General features: G+C 37.5%; 1 protein-coding gene and 1 non-coding gene across 3 annotated transcripts in view; one reads left to right on the top strand and one right to left on the bottom strand.

The window, feature by feature from the left end:
- Positions 1-24,103, top strand: part of PRRX1 (paired related homeobox 1) — a 94,300-nt gene that overhangs the window by 57,123 nt on the left and 13,074 nt on the right. For both annotated transcript variants that reach the window (XM_044672391.1, XM_044672392.1), the window contains exons 2-3: positions 17,748-17,923; positions 23,843-24,024. In XM_044672391.1, coding sequence (XP_044528326.1) covers positions 17,748-17,923; positions 23,843-24,024 — 358 coding nt within the window. The remainder of the gene's footprint in view (positions 1-17,747; positions 17,924-23,842; positions 24,025-24,103) is intronic.
- Positions 8,484-8,608, bottom strand: LOC123248275. Its single transcript, XR_006506337.1, has one exon. It is a non-coding gene; the product is annotated as a U6atac minor spliceosomal RNA (small nuclear RNA).

Here is a 24,103-nt window from a genome sequence, read left to right on the forward strand (position 1 = left end):
CTTCCTTCCTTCCTTTCTTTCTTTCTTTCTTTCTTTCTTTCTTTCTTTCTTTCTTTCTTTCTTTCTTTCTTTCTTTCTTTCTTTCTTTCTTTCTTCTTGTAGAACCCAAAAAATTATTTGATTCTCAGAAATATTTTTAAATACTTCAGTGACATTTCAAAATTGCATCTTTAAATCCCTCATAGCTCCTTCATGAATTATTATAAGCTAACAAGGCTGTTGTCGTGTCTAAAGAAACTGCTACCCTATTCTTTGTACATGAAGCAACTTGAGTATTTCATGATCACTTGGTTGATCCTGAGGAAAGAAATTTTTTTTTCAAGCTTTGAAAGAAAATTTTCTAAAATAATGAAAGAAGTTTGATAAAAATCCAAAACTCTAGAAAAAAAAAGCTTACATTTCAGAGAGGAGCTTGGGAATTAGAAATCAAAACATTTGCATGTGTTCATATCATCCACTTTGGAGAAATCATTAAAAGCCACAGACCCTATAATGTCATGAATGTCTTAGCCAGAAGCAATCTTGGTGGCCCATTCCAGGCAACAGATTCAAACTCCTTCCTGGAATAGGCCACCAGGATTGCTGTTGGCTGAGGTGTTCATGGCATTATAGGAATCATGACTTTTAGTGACTTCTCCAAAGTGAATGACATAAACATGTGCAAATGTCTCAGTTTTTTTTCTTTAAAAGTTTTTTTCTCCCCTGCCCCTGTATCTCCCCCACCTCTCTCCCTGTCCTGTTCCACGGAAAGCATTACCCAATGCGAGTGTGTGTACATTCACATATGTATACAAACATTATATTGTTCATGTTTCTATTTACTGTGTCTTTCTCTGGAGATGGAAATACAGAAATTATTCTTACAATATTAATTCTATAAAATGCCTCAATTTTTAATCCCCAAGTTCCTCTCTGAAATATGATTTTTCTCTACATTTTGAATTTTTTTATAAAATTTCTTTTATTTCCCTCCTCTCCTCCTTTTGGGTATTCTAGTTGTAGAGTTTCTAAGTCCAGAGATTTTCTAAAAGACATATTTAAAAGAAAATAAGTTCTTGCAAATTATTAGGAATGATCCTCAGGGCATTGTAATAGTAAAGAAATGCAATGTAGCTGGCACATAGTAGCCATATACTATGGAGGTATACACACCCATTGGATTATAGGAACTCAATCTGATCATGTATTAGCTTTGGGGTACGTAGATTTTTTTTTCCTGAGCTTGGTCCAATTATTAATTCACTTATTGTCACTCAAACATATCCAAACCATCCTGCATCTTAAATTTTTAGCTGGAAGGGGCCCTAGAGGTCATCTGGTTCATCTTTCAACTTAAAGATGTGTAAGAAGGCCTAAGGAGATTAAATGAGTTGCCAAAGGTCACACAGGTAATAAATGGCACATCCAGAATTTCAACCCAGTTTCTCTTATCTCCAGCACCTTTTCCCATGACTACATATGGGAGAACATATGTATGTGCTCTTCCAAACCACTGACATTAAAGGACCACACATACTTGCAGTGAAGATGGAAGCAGGACTACAATTCATGAAATACCTGAAAATGGACTTATCCAAGCAAACTATAACTAAGAAGTAGATCAAAGTGGCAAAAAAGTGGTACATTTATTTGCAGTCTTCACATCTTCTATTTTGTGATGGAGAAAATGTGAGCATTTTATTTTTTGTTGACTCAGACAAGTTAAAATAAATTCCCAAATCTATCAGTGTATCTATCTGGCTACTAGGTGGTGAAGTGGATAGTGCTAGGCCTGGAGTGAGGAAAACTAATTTTCCTGAGTTTAAATCTGGCCTCAGACACTTACTGGCTATGCAACCTTGGGCAAACCACTTGAGCTTGTTTGCTTCAGTTTCCTCATCTGTAAAATGAGCTGGGGAAGGAAGTGTCAAACCATTTTAATATCTTTACTAAGAAAGCTCCATATTGGGTCACAAAGAGTAAAATATAACTGCAATGACTGAACAAGAACATAAATTAATGTACATGTTTATTATGAGGCAGCTAGTTTCTGTAGAATACTCACTGGACCTTGAATTAAAGAGATTGGAGTTAAAATTCAGCCACAGAAATTTGCAAGTTGTGTGACCCTGGGTATGTCATTCAACTGTTCTGCCTCAGTTTTCTCTTTTTCAAAATGGGATATAATAACACCTACTTCACAAAGTTGCAAGAATCAAATGTAATAACATATGCAAAGTGCTTTGGAATCCTTCAAGTGCTACATAAATCTTAGCTAGCAGTATATATACTAATATTCTCTCTCTCTGTCTCTGTCTCTCTCTCTTAAAAAAAAAAAAAACCCTTATCTTCTGTCTCAAACTTAATACTATTGCTTTCAAGACTGAAGAGTGGTAAGGATTATGCAATGGGGTTTAAGTGACTTGCCTAGGATCACAAAGCCAGGAATTGTCTGAGGTCAGATTTGAACTCAGGACTTCCTATCTTGAAGCCTGGCTCTCTATCCACTCAGCCACCTAGCTGCCCCTAATAATATACTCTTAAAGCATAGTCTATGACATTTTTGTATAATGAGGTTATATTTCCCACACCTTAGGGGTACCTCCTGGTTTATAACATTGATAAATTTCTTCCTAAAAGGTTTTATAAAAGAGGTGGCTTCAAAGGGAATTGCCATAAAATTATGCATTGTTCCTGCAATAGATAAGGAGAAAAAAAAAAAGAGAGGAAATGGAAAAAAAAAAAAGCAAAACCAAGTTAAATGTGCTTTTTGAAAATGAAGGTTCAATTAGTATTAGAGCCAGGGGATTAAAGTGGCCGCCCAAGTTTGACTTTTCCAGGGTGCCATGGCACTTCTGACCAATCTTCCTTAAAAGGAATGATACCAAGGTGTATGTATTGGCAAGGAAGGTTGGGGGGAGGACTTTGGAAACCATGGGAAATTTGGAAGAAAACCAAGTGAGTCTCAAATGAAACATGTCTAGATGTGTAGGGAAGTATTGCCAAAAGCAAGTTTCTGGCTGGCATGATTGACTGAAATGATGGAGGTGGTTGGTTTGACTTATAACTCTGCCAAGCGACTTTCCTTATCCTAGAAAAAAACTCCATTCCTTAGAATCGTTCTCTTTATCTTGAGTAATTAACAAGCATTTTTATTAGTCCTTTCCCGTGTCCTGGCTACTTCCTGTCATGAGCTGAGCAATGTGAATAATTCTCGCAACTTTTAGATTATGGGAAGATGGAGGCAGAGATCATGACATGAACAACCATGACATGTATATTACTCATACATTTCCATTTCAGACAGACAGAGTTTATTAACAAGGAGTCCTTTTGGGCTGCTCCACAGAAGTGACATGAGTCAGTGGAATAACATTATTCCACAAAGATATTTTTGGGGGTTTTGCCTGAAATGAACACTTTTGCTTATGTGACCTTTGTCCGTTGGTTTCTTCCTTTATTAAAAACCGTCCCAAATCCCTAGAGAGGAAGTGGCTGTCCAATTAAGACTGAGTTAGGTGTGGCTGACAGAGAGTAATGTTCCCATCAGTTGGAGAATGAATTAGCCAGACTTTGGCCAAGCTCCTTTGCCAGTGAAAGTGAACAGAAACCACTGTGACTCAAGTGATTCACTGGAAGAGAAGACAGGCTAAAGATGAAGGAAGACTCTATTTTCCCCCCAAAAAAGAAGAATTTTTTCCCTTCAGACTCAGTCCTTGAGGACTTGTGCCTTCTTATGCATCAGGTATCAAAAATAAATACTCTGAATGTTTCATTCTTAACAGTAAAATCTTTTTATTGTGTAGGACACTCTACTTTTGTTGCTGTTGTTGAGTCATTTCAGTTGCATCTGACTCTTCATGACCTCATTTGGGGTTTTCTTGGCTAGTGGTTTGCCAGGTCATTTTGCAGATGAGGAACTGAGAAAAACAGGGTTAAGTGACTTAGTCACACAGCTAATAATTAGTGTCTGAGGTCAGATTTGAATCCAGGATTATGAGTCTTCTTGACTCTAAGCCTAACGCTTTATCCACTGTGCCACCCAATTGCCCAGGACTCTCTGCTAGGGGTTGGGAATAAAAAGAATCAGAAGACAGGGTCCTTGTCCTTGAAGGGATTAGAATCTAGTTAAACTGATAGGGCATAAACTCAGAAAGGACAAATATCAATCTAAAACATAATGTGCCAAGACTCATAAATGAAGGACTTAGAAAAAATAGATAATAAATGCCAGGAATTCCAAGTGGGGAGTAAATCTAGAGGGTATAGATGGTCAGAGTAAATTTCCCAGAGGATATAGGCACCATAGGAATGAAAGTATGCCAATCTTTTAGAGGAAACTGTTTCCTAGGCAGCTAGATAATACAGTGATTAGATAACTGGACCTAGAGTCAGGAAGACCTGAGTTCAAATCTTTCCTTACACACTTCCTAGCTGTGTGATGCTGGGTATGTGACTAAACTTCTTTTTGTCTTGGTTTCTTTATCTAAAATGAGGATAATAATATAACTCCCAGGTTTGTTTTAAGAATCAAATGATGAAACATTTTTCATTAGACTGTGTGCTCCTTTAGGGCGGACACAATTTCTTTTTATGCTGAGTTTTTAGTACAGTGCCTGCTACATAGTATTTGCTTAATAAAAGGTAGTTGACTGCCTGACTTGTACAGTGATACCTGAACTTGGAGTCAAGGAGAGACCCATGATTCAATCTTGCCTCTTACTTATCTGTATGACCATGGGTAAAAATCACTTAATCTCTTTGAGCTAGAAGTGGAATGGAAGACAGTAATGAGTCCTCCCTCAGTGGAGGTCTTGAAGTCAAATGTATATCTGTTGGGCATAATATAGAGTAAATAAATTCTTTTTCAGGCATTGGATGGATGAGATTATTACCAAGGTCCTTTTCAACTCAGAAATCCTATGACTTTGTGATGGCAAGAATGATACAAACTAGGGTCAAATCTAATGTGGCTACTGGGAGTTCTTGGAATTTGCTCCATGTAGTTAATAAAGTAAGCATTGAAAAAAAAAAACTAAACTAAAAGAAAATGAAATAAGGGATGTGGGAGAAATGGTGGATGGAGTCTCTGAAAACTCTTCTGGTAGCATTTCTCTAGATTATGGTTACAGGCAAATTAATTTTTCCTAAATAAAATTCAATGGTGATATGTTGTTCAACATGATTGCATCTGCTTGGGTAAGCCCAACACTACTTGGAGCCCCAAATTTTTAAAAGGCCTCTAAGATAAAAAGACTTCTGGAGTTTAGGAGAGTTGACTTAGGTTAAAATATGGTGTCTCTGTCAAAGAGAAGAGATTTTACAAATCATTTGCTGGTCAAAGTGAGAATTCCTATGTGGGTTATTTCATGTCTTCTTACTAGTTAGTTTTTCTTGAGCCCCAGTAATATTCTTTTTTTTTTAATTTTGAGTATTTTCTCCTAGTTACATATTTCATGTTCTTTCCCTCTCCCCCAGTAATATTCTAATAAAGCAAAAGCATAAGCTTTGTCAGGTTGATTTATAACCTATATTAGACTTTTAGTCTTATAGTCATGTAGAAAACACCCACAAAGGAAATAAGATTGGAACAATGTAGGGATTATAGAAGCATAGATTTAGCACTAGGAGGGACCTAAGTCAGATCTGGTCTGATCAAATACCTTCATCTTATAGATGGAGGCCAAGTGAAATTAAATAACTTGTTGGAGGTCATATAAGTAGTGTTAGAAACAAGATTATGAACCAAGGTCCTTTGACTCTAGAACCATTGAGATTTCTATGGTACCACAATTTAATCTCCGGAAAAAGACAGGATCAAGTCTTTAAATACTTAGCAATGTTGTTGCAAACAATCTGGGTTTATTGGTGGTGGTGGAGTTGTTTTTTTCCCCCCTTCTCAGAGAAAGGAAACTGGAGTCTCACCTTTTTCTTTGTATTCTCAGCATTTAGTATAGTACCTGACACATTTAATGAACATGATACGCATTTAATAAAAAGCAGACATTTAATAAGCGCTTATTGATTGGTTAGAAGGTTTAGAAGGAAGGTCAGGAAAGAAAAAGTCATATGCTGATTTGTATTACTTTGGAAGAATGCATGATCCAGCTGTGACCAAAGGGAGTAAGTGAAAGTAAAGAGAGAAAATGAAAAAAAAAAAACAACAGGTAATATAGCAAGGTTATTCAATCCCATCGGGTTATTTTATGTTTAAGGTCATTGCTGGAAGAGTGAACTTTGTCTCTTTTTTAAATATAAACTTTTACTTTCTGTCTTAGTAACAACTTTGAAACAAAAGGGCAAAGACTAGGCAAATGGGGTGAAGTGACTTGCCCAGAGGCACACAGCTAGAAAGTATTAGAGGCCAGATTTGAACCTAGGTCTTCTTGCCTCCAGCCTTGGCTCTCTAGCCACTGTATCACCTAGCAGCATCAAACTTTATCTTTCATATAAAACCACTTGGAGTCCTCAGTTTTGCCTCTCCAGTGCTCTTGGTTTAGCTACTGAGTTAAATGAGTCAATGGATTTATTTTTAAATAAAAAGAAATCATTACAGTCATGTATTTCTTTCTCAATCCAGAACAATGGTTTGGGAAGTTTTCATACCTATTTAGGAGCTTTTATAGTATCAGTTTTAAGGCTGGCATTTGAAAAAAGAGGAATCCAAAGTCCAAAAGGGTTAACTGATTTGCCCATGATCATCAAGCTAGCAAGTGGAAGAACTGAGCCTAGAGCCCATATTTTCCTTCCTATCAGCTACCATAGTCCCCAAATATATTTGAGTAAAAAACATCTTTTTTATCCCAAAGAAGCATGCAACCTCAATGTTCAAAAATAACCTCCCCTCCCCCCCTCCAAGAAATGAGTTCAATCCAATTTTCAAAGATTGAGACAGGCAGATTCCTTTGGTTAGAAAAATGTTGTATTTATTTCATGGAAATACAATAAAAGGAAAAAAAAAACTATACACATCAAGGACCCTTGAGCCTAATGCCTTTTTTGGTAAGCTATAAAAGGGCTCAAAAGCATCTCAAAGTGAACAAGGGCTGCCCAGTCGGAAACATATACTAGCAGAGACCTGGTCATGCTTGTAAACCACTGTGATTTGATGGTGCAGAGGACCAGGTGTGCTATATAAATGGCACTGGGTGTGCTGCTAATCCTGTGTTTGAGGTCACTTAAATGCACTAAAGCTAAATCTGTGCCCTTGCAGCCAGCCCAATTAAGAGAGCAACGTGCCATTTATCAGGGGGCCCATTAAAAGGACGCTACCTTAATTACGATTGCAGCTAAGTGTGCACAGAAAGACCCAGATGAATGCCATAGCTTCATTTCACTACTTTTCACTGGACTTCCAGTAAAAGCCTTATACTTTTTAGTGGCTTTCACAATTATGCTTCCCTTCAATTTTCCAAAGGTTACAGGGACTGAACCACACAAATCCCATTAAAGTAAGTAGCTGTTGTGCAATATAAATCCCTTTGAAAACTTTTGCCAGCGCCTATAAAATGATCAGCTGGCTGGACATAGATGCCCCTTGTCTGCCATGTTTGCAACCAAGATTCCAGGGACAAGCTTTGATGTGGGGAAAGATTTCTGCTACCGAGGCCAAGTTTTTTTGGTCTTGTTGCATCAGATTTCTCTGAAAACTGATGTGATTAAGACTTATCAAAAACTCATTTGTCTTCAGATTTTATTCTGAAGATATTCCTTAATGTACCCTGAAATTAGGTTTGCCTGACCATAGATTTGGGCACATTCCAACATTTGCCTAGAGAAAACAAGACAGCATGGAGGTGTTGATACATGGATGTCATTTACATCACTTAGTGAATGAAAAGTAGTGATAGAGGATACGTGGCAATGGCCTGGGTCACACCTTTAAGGATCTTAGTCTCTCTCCCCTTTCACTTTATTTTTCTTTCCTATTCCTTATTCCATTTCCTCTACTCCCCATTGTGTCTTCCTTCCCTTTTCCCCAATCACTTTTATTCTACTCTCACTTTCTCCTTTACTGCCTTTCATTTCACTCTCTTCTTTGGTTTCTTCTCCCTCACTTCCTCTCGATTAGAGTTTAGGTACCCAATCATTGAATCAATCAGTCTACAAACTTTAATTGAATTGTCTGTTTTGTGCTAGGAATTATGGTAGCCACTAGAGATGCAAAAATAAAAAATGAAATTGTCCCTATCCTAAAACAACTTACATCCTTAAAAAAACAAACAAAAACAAAACAAAACAAACAAACAAAAAACAACCTTTACCTTACTTTCCATCTTAGAATCAATACCGTGTGTTGGTTCCAAGACAGAAGAGAAGTAAGGAGTAGGCAATGGAGGTTAAGTGACTTTCCCAGGGTCACACAGCTAAGATGTGTGTGAGGCAAGATTTGAACTCAAGGCCTCTCATTTCCAGGTCTGGTTCTCAATCCACTGAGATTAACTAACTAACTAATTATTAATTAATTAATTAACTAACTGCCCCCAATAATTTATAATTTTTAAAGGAAAACATGGTTAAATGACTAAGAGTAGATAGCAATATCTTAACCACATATATGAGATGAAGGCTACTAGATCTTTTTCCATTGTTATCTAGAGGGTTATCCCTCATTCCTTTCATATAATACAATTTGAAAACTGGGCGATTGGTCTGGTTAAAAGTAAAGTTGCATTAATGGTTGCTCTATGGTTTCAACCAGGCTTGAATCAGAATGAGCCAAGAAACCTCAGTTCCCTGCATTTTTTTTTCCATGTCCTCTGTCAGTTAGAATTATCACCAAGCAATGAAAATACTCTTCTGTTAGGTGCTGCATATCTTTCACCAGGGGCATTACTTTGTTGTTATTTTGAAATGTCATTTTTGGGAAACATATACCTTTTGTAAGATAGGAGTGAGATATTCAGAAACCAGAATATTAGAAAATTCCATGTAGCCTAGAGAGAGAAGTCTTGGGTTCAAATCTGGCCTCAGATACTTCCTAGCTGGATGCCCTGGGCAAGTCACTTAACCCCCATTGCCTAGCCCTTTCTGCTCATCTGTCTTGGAACCAATACCCAGTATTGATTCTAAGATGGAAGGTAAGGTTTAAAAGGAAGACTCCATGTAAAAAATCAGTGCATGAAAAGGCAAGCTAGGCAAAAGGAATTTTCTCAAGTAATTTTTTGGAAGAAAGTCCCAAGTCATGCACCTCAAGGACAATATTATAATGAGACTAGGGTATTCTATTTTTGGATATTAAAAGTCTCAGATCACTTGAAGAGTTTCAAGGTGCAACTAAATACACATATTTACAATAATATATTTTACATTATCTTATTATATATCTTATATTCTCTTATTAAATTATTTAATCAAATTATTAATTAAACTAAATTACGTTATCTTGTTAAAATACAAAACATCCAGAATACTTACAATACCTTTCAACAATGATAATAGTATGACAATAATAATGATGATAACAGCAATAGTTAAAATTTATATAGAAATTATTATAAGCCAAGTTCTTTAAAATTGTTATTTCATTACCTCACAACAACCCTGGGAAGTAAGTACAATTATTATTCCTGCTGTACAAGTGAGGAAACTGAGGCAAATAGGGGCTAAGTGACTTGCCCAGGATCACTCAACTAGAAAGTGTGTGAGGCTGGATTTGTACTCAGGTCTTCCTGATTCCAATCAATCATTTCACTTTATCATCTAGAAAATACACCTTGGACCTTGATTTAGAAGGTTCTTATATTGACTACCTACACAACTCTGGCAAATTATTTATGTAGTTCATTTATTTGACAAGTATTTATTCATTGCCTTCAACGTGCAAGGTACTGATGATCACTGTATTGTTGTTACTTTTTGGGGGCTCAGATATATGAAAGACTCGGGCCCTCCTCAGTAAACTTGTGACTCTACTGGTGTCCACAGCTGTGGACCAAAACAAGAGATGAAAAGCATTTATGCAGTGTTTGTTTGGTCAATCATCTTTGAAGCAAGATGTCAGTCCCTGCTTCTTTCTAACCATTTACTTGGGTGGAATAATATAAAGATGACCCAAACAGAGGGATCATAAATGGGCAACTTCTCTAGCCATCAGTTACAAATAAACATAGCTTTTTTTTTTTTTTATCACTCCAAAAGAATACAAGTTATTTCTTTATTGGAAAAATGAGGCGTATGTGTAGAAACTCAAGGAAAACATAGTTATGCCAGTAAATAGAAGGCAGTTTAAACTAGAGAGTGGTAAGAGCCCTGGATTACAAGTCAAGAGTGTTATCCAGGCTCTGCCAAAGAGTTGTGACAGAGAAATTACTTCATTTCTTCAGGCTAGATTTTTTTTCCCATCAGTAATATAGGTACAATAATCTTTTTCCTACTTAATTCACAGTTGCTGCAAAGATCAACTGATCTAATATGTATGGAAATGCAATAAAAATGTAAAGTAGTCAGTATTTCAAGGACCTGTGTTTGGCAACTCCCTATAATGAGAGACTGATAACATATGCAAATGAGACTCAAAAATTTAGTTTGAGGTGGCAACCCCAATTGGTCATTCTCCTAACACATTCTTGGTGCCAACAATCACCATGTAAACCTTCTGGTTAAATAACACAACCTTTGTGGATGTGGTTGGTTCCAAGATTTTCTTCTAATGTGCACCATAAACTAGGGCAAAAGACTTTTAATCCTTCTATTTGGAATACCAGTTTCTGTATTAGGAGAGATGTGGGCAAGGGGAAAAGAAGACACCTCCTCACAAGGGAACTGAATCTTCCAGGAGCCTGTTACCTTTAATCAAGTAGTGATGCCACAAAAGGCATGTGGTTTTGGGAACCCCTGCCCCAAATTCTATAAAGTCATCCAGATATCACAAAAGGAGAAGAAGTTTTGCTTTGGCTAAACATAATCTTTTGGTTTAGACTAGCAGTTAAGTCTGAACAACTTTGATAGGCATGCCCTTGGGTATGGTCAAGATCATATATATTGAGTTGAAAGATGCTTTTGAAGCCATCTAGTCCCACCTCCTCATTTCACTGAGGAAACTAAATGACTTGTCCAAAGTCACTCAGGTAGTATTTAAACTCAAATCCTCTTTGATTGCAAATTCAAGGCTTTTTTCCACAGTACCATACTGCCTACTGAATAGCTGCTATCATAGACAGAGATAGGAAGAGTTCTGCTGTAGGCAAAAGAAGGAAAGGGATGTAATTAGATAGGGAGTGGGAGCAGGGGAGAAAAGAGGTTCATAAAAGAAACCGATATAGGGAAGAAAGAAAAGCAGAGATGTCGAATCCACAAGATTAAAAAACATCAACCTTGGATCTTGCATCCATGGCAGCTGACATAGTTCTTTGCATATAGTAGATGCTTAATAAATATTTTTAATGAAAATGGAGCCATTTAAGTTAAGAAGTATTTTTGTTTACATATGTTTATTAATACTTGTCCCTGTATAAAGTGATCTAGAGGATACAAAAGAAGTATATGATAAAGACCCTCAGGGATTAAAGGGTTACAATGTCCTCCAAGAACTTACATTCTCAAATCATGTAATATTTTATATCTGCATGAAAGAAATAAATAATGTAAGAAAACATAGCACTGAATACCAAAAGAAATTCTGACAAATTTTAGAGAAGATTGGGTTGGGGTAAGCAAGAAAGGACCATGGAACAGGTAGTCAGGTTACCCCAAGCCTGGGAAAAGAGATTCAGATCTAGGGCTTAAACGTGAACCAAGTTATGGGAGAAAAGGATGCTGGAAGAAGCCTTCCAAACACATAGATCTTTATCATTAAAAGAGTAAATCTTTGGAGTAGGAGGATCTGGGTTCAACTCTACTCCTCGGTGTTATGCAAGTCACCTACCTTGTCTCAGTTTACTTCTCCATAAAATGAGGAGGTTGGGCTCAATGATTTCCAAGACCTCTTCTAACTCTAAATCAATGATCCTCAGAACAATCTATTTATTCTTTTTAATAGGAATTGGATCTAGTGGAAAGATTTATATTGAAATAGTTTATCTAATGATTCAGGAAAAGTAAAAAAAAAATAAACAGACTCTTGATGTAATGAGAAATTTTTATAGTTTCTCATTTCTAATTCTCACTCTAAATATTCTCATATCCGAAATATATGGAAGATTGTCAAATCTGTAAAAATATGAGCCATTCTCCAATTGGCAAATGGACCAAAGGATATGAATGGATAGTTTTTGAATGAAGAAATGAAAGCTATATGTACTATATGAAAAGAATGCTATAATTCATTATTAATTAGAGAAATGTAAAGCAAAACAACTGTAAGATATCATCTAACACCTTTTAGACTGACTAAAATGATAAAAGGGCAAAATGACAAATTTTGGAGGGGATGCAGAAAAATGGAGACGCTAATATACTGTTGGTAGAACTGGGAGAAAGTTACCTGGGCATTTTTATAACAAATAAATAGATTTAAATAAATAATTTTTTAAAATTTATTAACTTGAAGTTGGGATCTGGATTAAAATTTTAGTTCTGCCACTTACTAGTAATATGGGACAAGTCACTTAATTTCTCTGGATTTGTTAGCTCAATTGTAAAACGAGTATGTTTAAATAAATAACTACTTGGGTCTCTTCTAGCTCTAAATTTGTTTATCTATGATTTATTTACTCTAACATCCAAATCAACTAGATTAACCAAATATTCTTTGACTATGTTCTATTCACAAGGCATTGAAGATTGAGAAGGATAAGATATGGCCCCTGCACTCAAGAAACTTAAAGTCTTGGGGGTGGGGGCTGATTAAAAAAAGGTACACAAAAAGCTACAAAATGAATTGAAATGCATTAAATCCATAGAGAAGGTGAAAACTGCTAGGAGAAGTTTGAGAAGGGAAAGTCATCTCTAACTAAGAGGAATCAGTAAAGGCTAACTGCTCTTTATTTTGGATAGATTGACTTGCCCTATGGTTATCCTGAGGTTGGATAAATACTGCTCAGTTCAGTGTCCCAGAGAATGAGATGTCCTGTGACATATTATAGGAAGTGAGCATCTCTGGTCAGGATGTTCAAAAGACCAATATTAATTAAAGATGTTTTCTCTGGAAAGCTGGCCAGGACATCAGACTGCAGTCAGAAAATGAACAGTTAGCCTCATCTCTTTCGCTACCCTTCATTCAACCTGAGTGTGAGGTCTGATAAAACTGTATATTATAGAGACGGGTCCCTCCAGTGCCCAACATTTGCAAACCTCTGTAATGTTTACATTTCCTCTGGTGCATCTAAAGATACTGTGGTGGATCTTGGTGTCCTATGTCAGAGAAGAAAAACAAGGAGCTCACAGTTTGGAATTAGTGAGCAAAGACAGACGTGCTATGTAGTCAAAGGGCTGCTTGCTGGTCGTCTCTTTCCATTACACCTTGCCCCATGAAGGATGTTTGCCAGAAGAATTGCTAGACTCCCTTTATTTGCATGCTTTTTTTTTTCATGCCCAAACTCATCTGGAGAGGTGTTATGATTTGTTAAAACAACAACAGTAATAACAAAAACACAACTAGGAGTTCCCTCAGAACTACTGCTGGAATCTTTCAAGTCATCATAGTTGTTTGTTCTCTGTCATATATTATAATTCTCCATTTCCCGCCCTCCCATGTCAGGGGAAATGGTGGTTTATGGTAGCCAACCAATGGTATTTGGTTTAACAACAGGTTTGCTCCAAAGAAAAACTGAGTGAAAACACTTGTAATTCTGAGAATAGGACATACTAAAATTCATTAGACTGAGTTGCATGATGGCAATTCCAAAGAACAAGAGAGAATAATAGGCTTAAATAGCAGCACAGAGGAGTTCAAATTTCACCTGAGAGGAAGTTCCTGACAGTGGGGATTACAAATTGCTAGTGATTTCCTTAGGGAAGCTCTGGAATCTCCCTTCTGGGAGGGTCTAAAAGATTTGTCTCAGTTGCAGGTAGGGAAAGACCAAACTGAAAAACAAAGTAGCTTCTGAAGCTCTTTTCAAGTCCTTTAGTGTTGTACCTGGATCTTCAAGTTTGGTGTGACACCTATCACCAGGGTTCAGACTAGAAGGAGAGACCTGAAATCTTGTTATCACAATCAGGGAGACAGAGATTGTGGGTACCAGTAGACCTAAGGAGGGTACCACTTTCTCTCCTCCTCTGAGGCTATCTCTAGGGAAGCTTTAGGGCAATGGTTCCCAAACTATTTTGGCTTACCGCACCCTTTCCAGAAAAAATATTACTTAGCCCCCTGGAAATTATTTTTTTTAAAATTTTAATAGCAATTAATAGGAAAGATAAATGCACCTGTGGCCATCACTGCTCCCCTGGATTACTGTAGCACCCAGCAGGGGGCAGTGGCACCCAGTTTGGGAATCACTGCTTTAAGGGATGGTGTTAAGAAGGTCCTAATAATGACTGTGGAGCTAAGCTTCTTGGAAGGAGGAACAGTGACAGTCCCAGACTTCTTTTGGCACAATAACATAGTTTTCAGGAGTTAGTTGGGTAATTTCCCTGATGTATCTAGGTGTGTGTTCCCCTACATGTTGGTAGCCATTGGACGAAGTCTTTTGTGTTAGGCTGTACTGCTAATAGCCTGAGGACTTAGTTGTAGTATGTAGACTAAAACAGTACTTAGTGATGATTCTGGGCCACAAGGTCAGAGACAGCTGCATCCTTGATGACACCTTCTGAGTCTCTTAGTCGTGCCTGTGTGTCAGAGGTCATGAGACCCTTGCACTCAGAGGTCACAGCATCCTGACAGACATGACAAATAAAACCATTGTCTGAATATAGACCCGAGAACTGGGAAGATAGTCTTTGGTGCATTATGAATGGGAGAATATTTCACTTGCTTTACGTTGGCTAGAAGTAAAGGCACTTTTCCAAAGGCATTAAAGAATCTAGACTTACCACTTTTATATTACTTCCCTTTATCTTTCCTCTCAATGATGGAGTAGATGATGATTCTTCATGAAATATCTAAGAGATTTTTAGATCAGTGGAAAAAGCACTGAACTAGGAATCAGGAGACTTGGATTCTTTCTTAGATATTCTTCTTACTAGTGGTGTGTATTTGGCCAAGTCACATAGCATTTCTGAGCTTTAGTTTTCTTGTTTATAAAATAGAGATGATACTATCTACCTTATTTGCCTCAGGAAGTTGTCTTGAAGAACAAATGAGGTAATGGATAAATGGTAAACAATAAAACTCAGGACAACTCAAAGATAATAGGTAAGAAAAAAAGGAGTCACTTGGAAGAAAAGAATATTAAAGGTTAAGAAAGCAATTACTTCTCCTGGGCTATAGAAATAGTTTCTAGTAGTTATAACAGATTTGCATAGACATAGATGACTCTTAATAAATGTTTCTTGAATGAATAAATGAAAGAGACCCTATAATTAACAGTCTTCAATTTCAATTCATTTGGAACCATTATAACTGCATTTACTGTCACAACACTGCCATGTTGAACAAATGCTTAGTTACTTCCCTGGACTTTTCTCTGGGGAGTTTGCTATTTGGGGAGAGGTGGACCTTTGGGGATAGAATCCAAAGTCTGGTTCAGTAGGCTAAATGTAATATTTGGGTTGTGATAGCTCATTGAGTTGTAAAACTCAGAAAGATCTATGGGCTCAGTGGCTGGCCAGTGCAGTAGGTTTGTTAGTGGTGTTAGCACAGCTGGTATTCAGTTCAGCTTGATACATCCATCACTCTAGACTTGAGCTGAGTGGGGGAGGTGGGGTTGGGTGTACACTAAACACTGCCTCCAGACATGGAAGATGGAAGGCTGGATAATTGGCTTGCCAGGATTCCAAAAGTGGATTATGGACAAAGTCTGAGTCTAAAGGCAATTGGTGGATATTGCTAGTATTTGGGAAAGTCTCCAGTTTTACACTCAGAATCTTATTTTGCGTAGACCTATAATAGGAGATCTATCAGTTCTTCTCCCTCTTCCTGCGAAATCTTAGAATCTCCTGGATTTATGGATTTGGCTTAGCTTGGTGTTAATGGAGAATCTGTAATAACTTAAAGCTGTTTTTACTATTGTTTCAAAAGTTCTGCTGTTGCCTTTTATTTAAAAGTCATTTCATTTCTCCTTTTAAAAAAATTCTTTTGTTTAATCATTTCTTGTAACAAAGAAAAAACCTTTAGGCAAATCTGATACTGTGACCATTGATATCATATACCATTTTCCACATTCCTGGTTCCTTATCTCTCTACTGAGAGAAGGGAGGAATGTTTCATTATCAGTTTTCTGGGATCAAGATGGTTCATTGCAATTCCTCCAAATTAGATTGTCTCAGTATTTATTGTTTATATTGCCTAGAGGCAATCAGGGGAGCCTCTAATCTACTCCCAGGGAAAGGGGCATTTGAGTTTTGACTCTGTGGGTGGTGCCCCACAGACCAGTAGATTCAGGGTTTCTCTGATCACTTTTGTTACACAATATTGTGGTTGCTTTGTATAATGTTCTCTTCTTGTTTAGTTCTTCAGACCATCTCATTTGTGTTCCCATATTTTTTCTATTCCTCATATCCATTGATTCTTTAGTTATTATAAGGGTGGAGAATGGGGTAGAGGCATAATTTCCATGATTTTTTCAATGTGGGGAAAGCTCAGCATGGATTTCTACATGCTTCCTACCTCTTCTCTATCTACCCATGCAGATTGTAATCTCATCTTTTATTGGTGGTCTTAGAGAGCTGGCTAGAGGATTAAAAGATTAAGTGAATTTCCCAGGGTCATCAAGTTAATATAGAGTCTATTTTTTGTGTAGAAAAACTTTGTTCATCAAATTAAGATCATCAAAGCCAACAAGTCATTACTAGAACTTGAATACTTGAATACAGGACTTCTTGTTTTTAGGGATGGTTTTTTATCAATTGTATCACTTTGCCTCTCTCATTATTTCGTATTGTGCAATAATATTCCATTATTTTCATGTGCTTCAATTTATTTGACCTTATCCCGGTCAATGGGTACTCATTTCTAATCTATTTTAAGGAGCTCCAGTTACTGCTTCAATACCATGAAACTGGATGGGAGCCTTGGTTGTTGAGAAATGAGGGTTCAGTGATGCTTCCAAGGGAATATAGGGTAAAAAAACCTTAAATAAAAGACAATTTCCAGTGGGAATGGATTCTTGCCCTGTTCTCCTTCTCTACTTCAAGAGGCCAGATTGAATCTGTCAGGATTTTGAATCACGTAGATGAAAGTGTTTATGTTCCAGGGCTGTCTGATTTGGTTCAAGCTCTATCAGTTTTGTTCACTTCTCTGTTCTTGGGGAGTTAAGATCCCCACCTTTCTTCCTCCAAAGAGGACTCATAGATAATGCAACTTAGGCCCTTTTGACCACAGGTGACCAAAACCCCTTACACATAACTGACCAGTGACAGGGAATCCTTGCTGTCCATATTTGATTATGGAGGCCTAGAAATCACACCAGGGCTGCATGTCATTATTCCAGGTCACTTTACTTTTCTGAGACTTGGTTTTTTATCTGTAGAATGGGTAGAAAAACAAGCACTTCATAGGGTTCTTATGTGACTCAAAGTACCAGTGCAGAAAAGTCTACCTCCTGGAGTAGGAGAAGGGTAGTAGGCTGTAATTGCCTTAATGACAATGCCATTTTTGTTTTGCTTTGTCTTTCTTTCCTCCATGCCTAGCTAAGTGCCTTGCATAAAGTAGACACAATACATATTTGCTGGATTGGAATTGTAAAGAGAAACTACCAGTCATTACTATCTTTCATTCTTTTCTCTTCCAGATGATCAGCTGAACTCAGAGGAGAAAAAGAAGAGAAAGCAGAGGAGAAATAGGACCACCTTCAACAGCAGTCAGTTGCAGGCATTAGAAAGAGTCTTTGAGAGGACACACTATCCCGATGCTTTTGTACGAGAAGACCTTGCCCGAAGAGTTAACCTCACTGAAGCCAGAGTTCAGGTAACAAAATGCTTTCAGAAATCCAGACATCAGCCTTTGGAGAAGCACGTTCCTGAGTCAGAAACCTATCTAGAGATTTCAGAAGGGTTAGAATGATGCCATAAAAACAGACCATAGGATGGTTAAAAAGATAAAAATCTCTCCATATTGCCTCTCAGTAAGAACATAAGCAAAGAGTTTAAATTGATAGAAATAAGGTAGGGTAGGATTTTGCAGGCTGGTTGGGTTGAGGAAATAAGAACAGGAAGAAATTAGGAGGCTATGTCACAACAAAAAATAGGTCAGTGGATCAGGGGTCCAAGATTTCTTTGGAGAAGAAGTGCTCTCCTAATCTATTTATAACTTAATGGATGCCTTACATGTCTGCTTGGAAACAGAACAGGTCAGAGCTCTTGTGCCAGAGAGAAATAAAGCCCTTGAGTAGCCCCTGAACTTCCAGCCTGGACAAAATGGAAAGGGCTAGTCTAAAAAATTAAACTTTTTTTTTTTTAAGAGTTATTTGTGGTTGAGAGAAGTAGGTGACTTGCCCTTAGTCTCACATCTATCAAGCATCAGAGTTAGGATCTGAACCCAGGTCTTCTAATAAGTCAATTTCAATATTCAATCCAATTCAATAATCATTTATTGATTACTTGCAACATCCTAGGTCCTTGAGGGAAAAAAGACAAGAATGTAGTCTCAATGAGCAAAAAACATGCACACCAATAAGTAATACAAAATATTCAGAATCAATACAATAAAAATGATAATTCTATCTAAACTAATCTGCTTATTCAATGCCAAATTCATTTTATTGTACTAGAAAAATAATAAAATTAATTTGGAAGAACAAAAAAGTCAAGAGTATCAAAGAAATGAATAAAAAAATGTGAAGAAAAGGAGATTTAATGGTACTAGATTTTAAACTGTATTATGAAGCAGTAATTTAGTAAGTACTAAAACTATCTGGTACTGGTTAAGAAATAGAAAAGTAGATCAACAGAACAGAAGAGACTTATCCATAGAGCAGAAGAAACATTCAACAAATTAGTAAAAGATTACAGTAATCAGCACCAGAAGAAATAATAAGCAGTTAATTTAAAAAAAATAGAAAGAGGGGCAGCTGGGTAGCTCAGTGGAGTGAGAGTCAGACCTAGAGACAGGAGGTCCTAGGTTCAAACCCGGCCTCAGCCACTTCCCAGCTGTGTGACCCTGGGCAAGTCACTTGACCCCCATTGCCCACCCTTACCAATCTTCCACCTATGAGACAATACACCGAAATACAAAGGTTAAAAAAAAAATAGAAAGATCTACATGAAAGAGGAAAATGAATAGACCCCAAAAGAAAATTATATACAGAAACAGAAATATTGTTTGAAGAATGATTTGTTTATTTTTACCTCCACAGAAAAAACTGATGATTAGAAGTAAATAAGACATTGTTTTACACACACACACACGTATCTTTTTGTTAAATGATGCCTTCTCTAGTGTGGAAAGAGGGAAAATGAAGAAGGAAAATACTTGGGAACTTTAATGTAACAAATACATTTAAAAAGAGAGAAAAAAGTAAAGTAATTTGGGATGGGGAGTGCTATCAATGGAGGAAAACAAGAAATGCCTCTTAGAGGAGGTGGCATTTGGGCTGAACTTTGAAGGGAGGCGGAGGTTCCAAGAGGTGGTGGTGAAGACAGAGAGCATTCCAGGAAAGGGAGACCACTTATACAAAGGCATAAAGACAAGGGATGAAAAGTCATGTATGAGGAGCTAGTTCAGCAGTAACCAAGGCCCACATTTATAGAGTGATCCAACTGCTTCAGCATGGACAGTATTATTTATCTGTATTCCATCCTAGTGAGGTAATTAAGGGCAAAAGAAAACAGAAAAAAAAAATCAGACCAATAAATCCTTCAAATGTGAATGCCACAAATCTTGCTGCTACAGAACCTCTGTGATGGAGTAGGAAGCAGCTTACTGAGACAAGAAAACTGGCAATGTTGCTTAATGCAATCTGTGATTCAAATAAGATTCTCCAGGACAAATATCTCTTTCAAGGGAGTGATTTGTGCTCTGTTCTGTAAGCCAAAATATACAAGGAGGTTTTATGTCTCCCTGTGTCTGGTTATAATACATACATACATACATACATGCATACACAATTATTCTGATGAGGTGGGAAGGGGCAGGTTCAGAGAGAAATGACATGACAAAAGCTGCTTTTTTCTGCTCTCAAAACTCTTGGGTCTAAATCTGGTTTTTTTTTTTGGTGCCATGCACTCCAGAGGTCTGTAAATAAGATTCCTGGGGGGACATGGGTGAGGTCACATAGAACTGGGGATGGATAGAGGAATCTTAGAGGGAATATAGTCTGACTCTCACCTTTAATAGATAATAAAAATGAGGCTCAGGGAGATTAAATGACCCCAGATTATAGTTATGTTAAAAGGATCAGATCAGAGGTCAGATTTGAAACCGGATCCTCTGGCTCCCAAACCAGTATGTTTTCCATTGGACCAGACAAGAAAGACTACAAAGCCTTCAAGGGCAGGGATTGTATTTTATAGTTCTCTGATATTCCCAATAATGTATAGAAATAGCAATGTCAAAATCATATATCACCACTATAGGTTTTTCATAATACCAGAGTTCATATAATGCAACAAACATTAAGCATTTATTATGTGCAAAACACTGTTATAGGCACTGGAAGAGATATCAAGTTTAGATACTAAGTAGTTCCTACCCTCAAGGAGTTTAAAAACAAGTAAGGTGAGAAGAAATCTACACAAACATGCGCACATTCTCTCTCTCTCTCTCTCTCTCTCTCTCTCTCTCTCTCTCTCTCTCTATCTCTCTCTCTCACATACTCTCTCTGTCTCTGTCTCTCTCATCTTCTCTGTTTATCTCTGTCTCTGTGTCTCTGTCTCCCTCTCTCTCAGAGAGCTAAAACACATACTATTACATGATAAATAGTCCAGAGGGTTATAGAACAAAGTGTTATGTGGGGTATGAGATGAAAGTTAATTCCCATCCATGGGCTTGAGAAAGGCTTCCTGGAGGAAGAAGGCTTTGAATTGATCTTTAAAGGTCAGGAAGATGTTTCAGTGTGACAAGGCTGGTCCTCCCTCTAATGTCCTCCTGGTTCATCTAAGTTTCAGTCACTACCAAAAGAGAAGAATACATATTCCATTATAAAGAGCTGCTAAATGAGCAGGCTAGAACCTTTAGCCAAACGGTTGTGTATGCAGCAGCCAGGACATCTCTGCTTGTAAAGAAGCTCAGTACTCCGTCCTAAGGTACACGGAAGTTTAGTTTGGCATCACCTTCAATAATTTTGAGATGTTTCTTTAATCACCAAAGGGGCACACAGGAAGTGCTGTGAAATGAATATTGTATTTCAGAGACACCAAGTAGTTAGGGGGAAGAAAAATAAGAGCTCTGTGTATGTAAAAATTCCTGAGATTAAACTTGATCAAGATTCTGCCATCAATAGGCATTAGACAAGAGTAAGATGTATACTGATTATTTTTAGAAGGAAGAGAAAGTCCATATGAATAATTCCGTGGGTTAAAAGATAGCGCAGAACTGCTTTAAAAACCAATAAATTGATTGTTATTGTTCAGTTGTTTCAGATATGTCCAACTCTTAGTAATCCCATTTGAGGGTTTCTTTGTAGATATAGAGAAGTTTTTCATTTCTTTCTCCAGCTCATGAGGAAACTGAGGCAAACAGTGTTACACAGGTGCACAGGCTCACACAGCCATTCTGAAGCCAGATTTGAACTTAGGAAGATGAGGCTTCCTGATTCCAGACCCAGTATTCTATCCACTGCTCCACCTCACTGCCCCTTGACAAGCATTTATTAATCTCCTACAATGGACTAGGCACCATACTAAGTTCTGGAAATAGAAAAACAAACATGAAACAATATCTGTCTTCACACAATTCACATTCTTTTGAGGATGAAAATACGTACATGAGTGAAGATATCTAGAATAAACAAATACAAAATAAATGAGTTGATTTGGGGAGGGCAAAACACTAGGAGCTACAGAGGGAGAGAAGAATCAGGAGAAACGTCCTATAGATGTTTCTTAAGTTGAATTTTGGAGGAAACGAGGGATTCCTGGAGGTGAAGAGATAGTATATTCCAGGAATGGGGGAAAGTCAATGTAAAGGCACAAATAGAAAAGAGAGATAAAGCATCCTATGTGAGGAATACCAGGAAAGCCAATTTTCCTGGATGGTAGAGTGTGAGAAAGAAAGTACTGAATAATAATTTTGGAAAAATAGGTTGGGATCAGGTTATTAAAAGGCTTCACATGCCAAACAGAAGAGTTTGTATTTCAACCTAAGGGTAAAAAAAAATCAGGAAGACATTGGAGTTTACTGAGTAGGTAAGTAATATGATCAGACCCATACTTCAGGAAAATCATTTTTTTGTAGCTTTGTGGAGGATGGATTGGAGAAGGAGAGACTTGCGGCAGGGAGAAAATTAGTAGACTGTTCAATAATCCAGGCAAGAATTGATGAGAGACCACAATCATATAGGTGTGAATGAGGACAGTGGGGTTCAAATCAAGAGATAGTGGCAAGGCAGAAATAGCAAGATTTGGTAATTGAATACATGAATGTGTGAGAATAGAGGGAAAGTGAGAATGAAGAGTTAAGGTTAACACTGAACTGAGAGATTAGGAAGATACTGATACCCTCAAAAGACTGAGGGAAGTTTAGAAGAGGGATGAGTTTGGGGCAAAATTTGACTTCTATTCTGGATATATTGAGCTTGAAATGTCTATAGGAAATTTGAAATTACTCACCAGGCAATTCGTGATGTGAGATGGGAATATCTGAGAGAGACTGGAGTTGGATGGATATGTAGATCTAGGAGGTTTTTGCATAAAACTGATTATCACTGGCAGGAGAGAAGGGTGAAGAGAGAAGATAAGAAGATATGGAATAGATGATGCAGAAGGAATGGTCAGACAAGAAGGAAAGAATCAAAAGGGCAGTTATAACAAAACTTAGAAAATAGAAAGTATCCTGAAGGAAAAGGTCATCAATGGTGTCAAATGCTAGAGAAGTTCAAAAGAATGAGGATTGGGAAAAGATCATCAGATTTGGTCATTAAGAACTCATTAGTAATTTGATCTGAAACTTAACAGTTTCAGTTGAGCAAAAAGACCAGAAGCCCCCTTGCAATGGATTGAGAAGAGAGTGAGAAAAGAACTGGAAGAAATGAGAGAAGGAAATAAAGGAAGCAAGACAGGGACAGATAGTAGTAGCATTTTCATTCTCTATATGCCCTGTACTGTACTACAGCTCAGGCTTTTGGAATAGCTGACTAATAATTAGATTGTTTCATATTACCTGACATCTTGGGGAGAGGGGAAAAAAGAAACAGAGGGAGATACTTACCCTCAGTGAGTCACTTAAACCTGTTTATCTCAGTTTCCCCAACTGTAAAAAAGAATTGAAGAAGGAAATTGTAGACTACTCCAGACTCTTTACTAAGAAAATCCTGGAGTGGTTTACATAAAGGTCACTACACCTAATGGATATTTAAAAAAACACCCTTACCTTCCATCTTAGCATCAATGCCATGTACTGGTTCCAGGGCAGAAGAGTAATAAGAGATAAGCAATTAGGGTTGAGTGACTTGCCCAAAGTGTCAGAGATTAGATTTGAACTTAGAACCTCCCATTATACAAGTCTGGCTCTCAATCTACTGTGCCACCTAGATGGCACATCTAATGGACATCTTAATATAGTGTCTCATTGATCCCCAGATCAGTCCTTCATCAGTAATCACTAGGGATCCAGGGTTCAGGGCTCTTTGGATAGTAGGGAAAACGCAATAGCAAAGAATGAACCAGGGAGAACTTCTTTTCTGTAACTTGTTTGTTTTCTGTCTTTCCCTCTCTGTCACCTTTCTTCTAGGTGTGGTTTCAGAACCGAAGAGCCAAGTTTCGCAGGAACGAGAGAGCCATGCTGGCTAATAAAAATGCCTCCCTCCTTAAATCCTACTCAGGGGACGTGACTGCTGTGGAGCAGCCCATTGTACCTCGTCCTGCTCCAAGACCCACCGATTATCTTTCCTGGGGAACAGCCTCTCCGTACAGGTGAATGAATGAATGAATGAATGGCACACCCTCCCTTGCTCCACTTCCACACGCTTTACTGCAGTTGTATCCATTTTGC

This window comes from Gracilinanus agilis, chromosome 4, assembly GCF_016433145.1.
Source record: "Gracilinanus agilis isolate LMUSP501 chromosome 4, AgileGrace, whole genome shotgun sequence".
NCBI classification, from domain to species: domain Eukaryota; kingdom Metazoa; phylum Chordata; class Mammalia; order Didelphimorphia; family Didelphidae; genus Gracilinanus; species Gracilinanus agilis.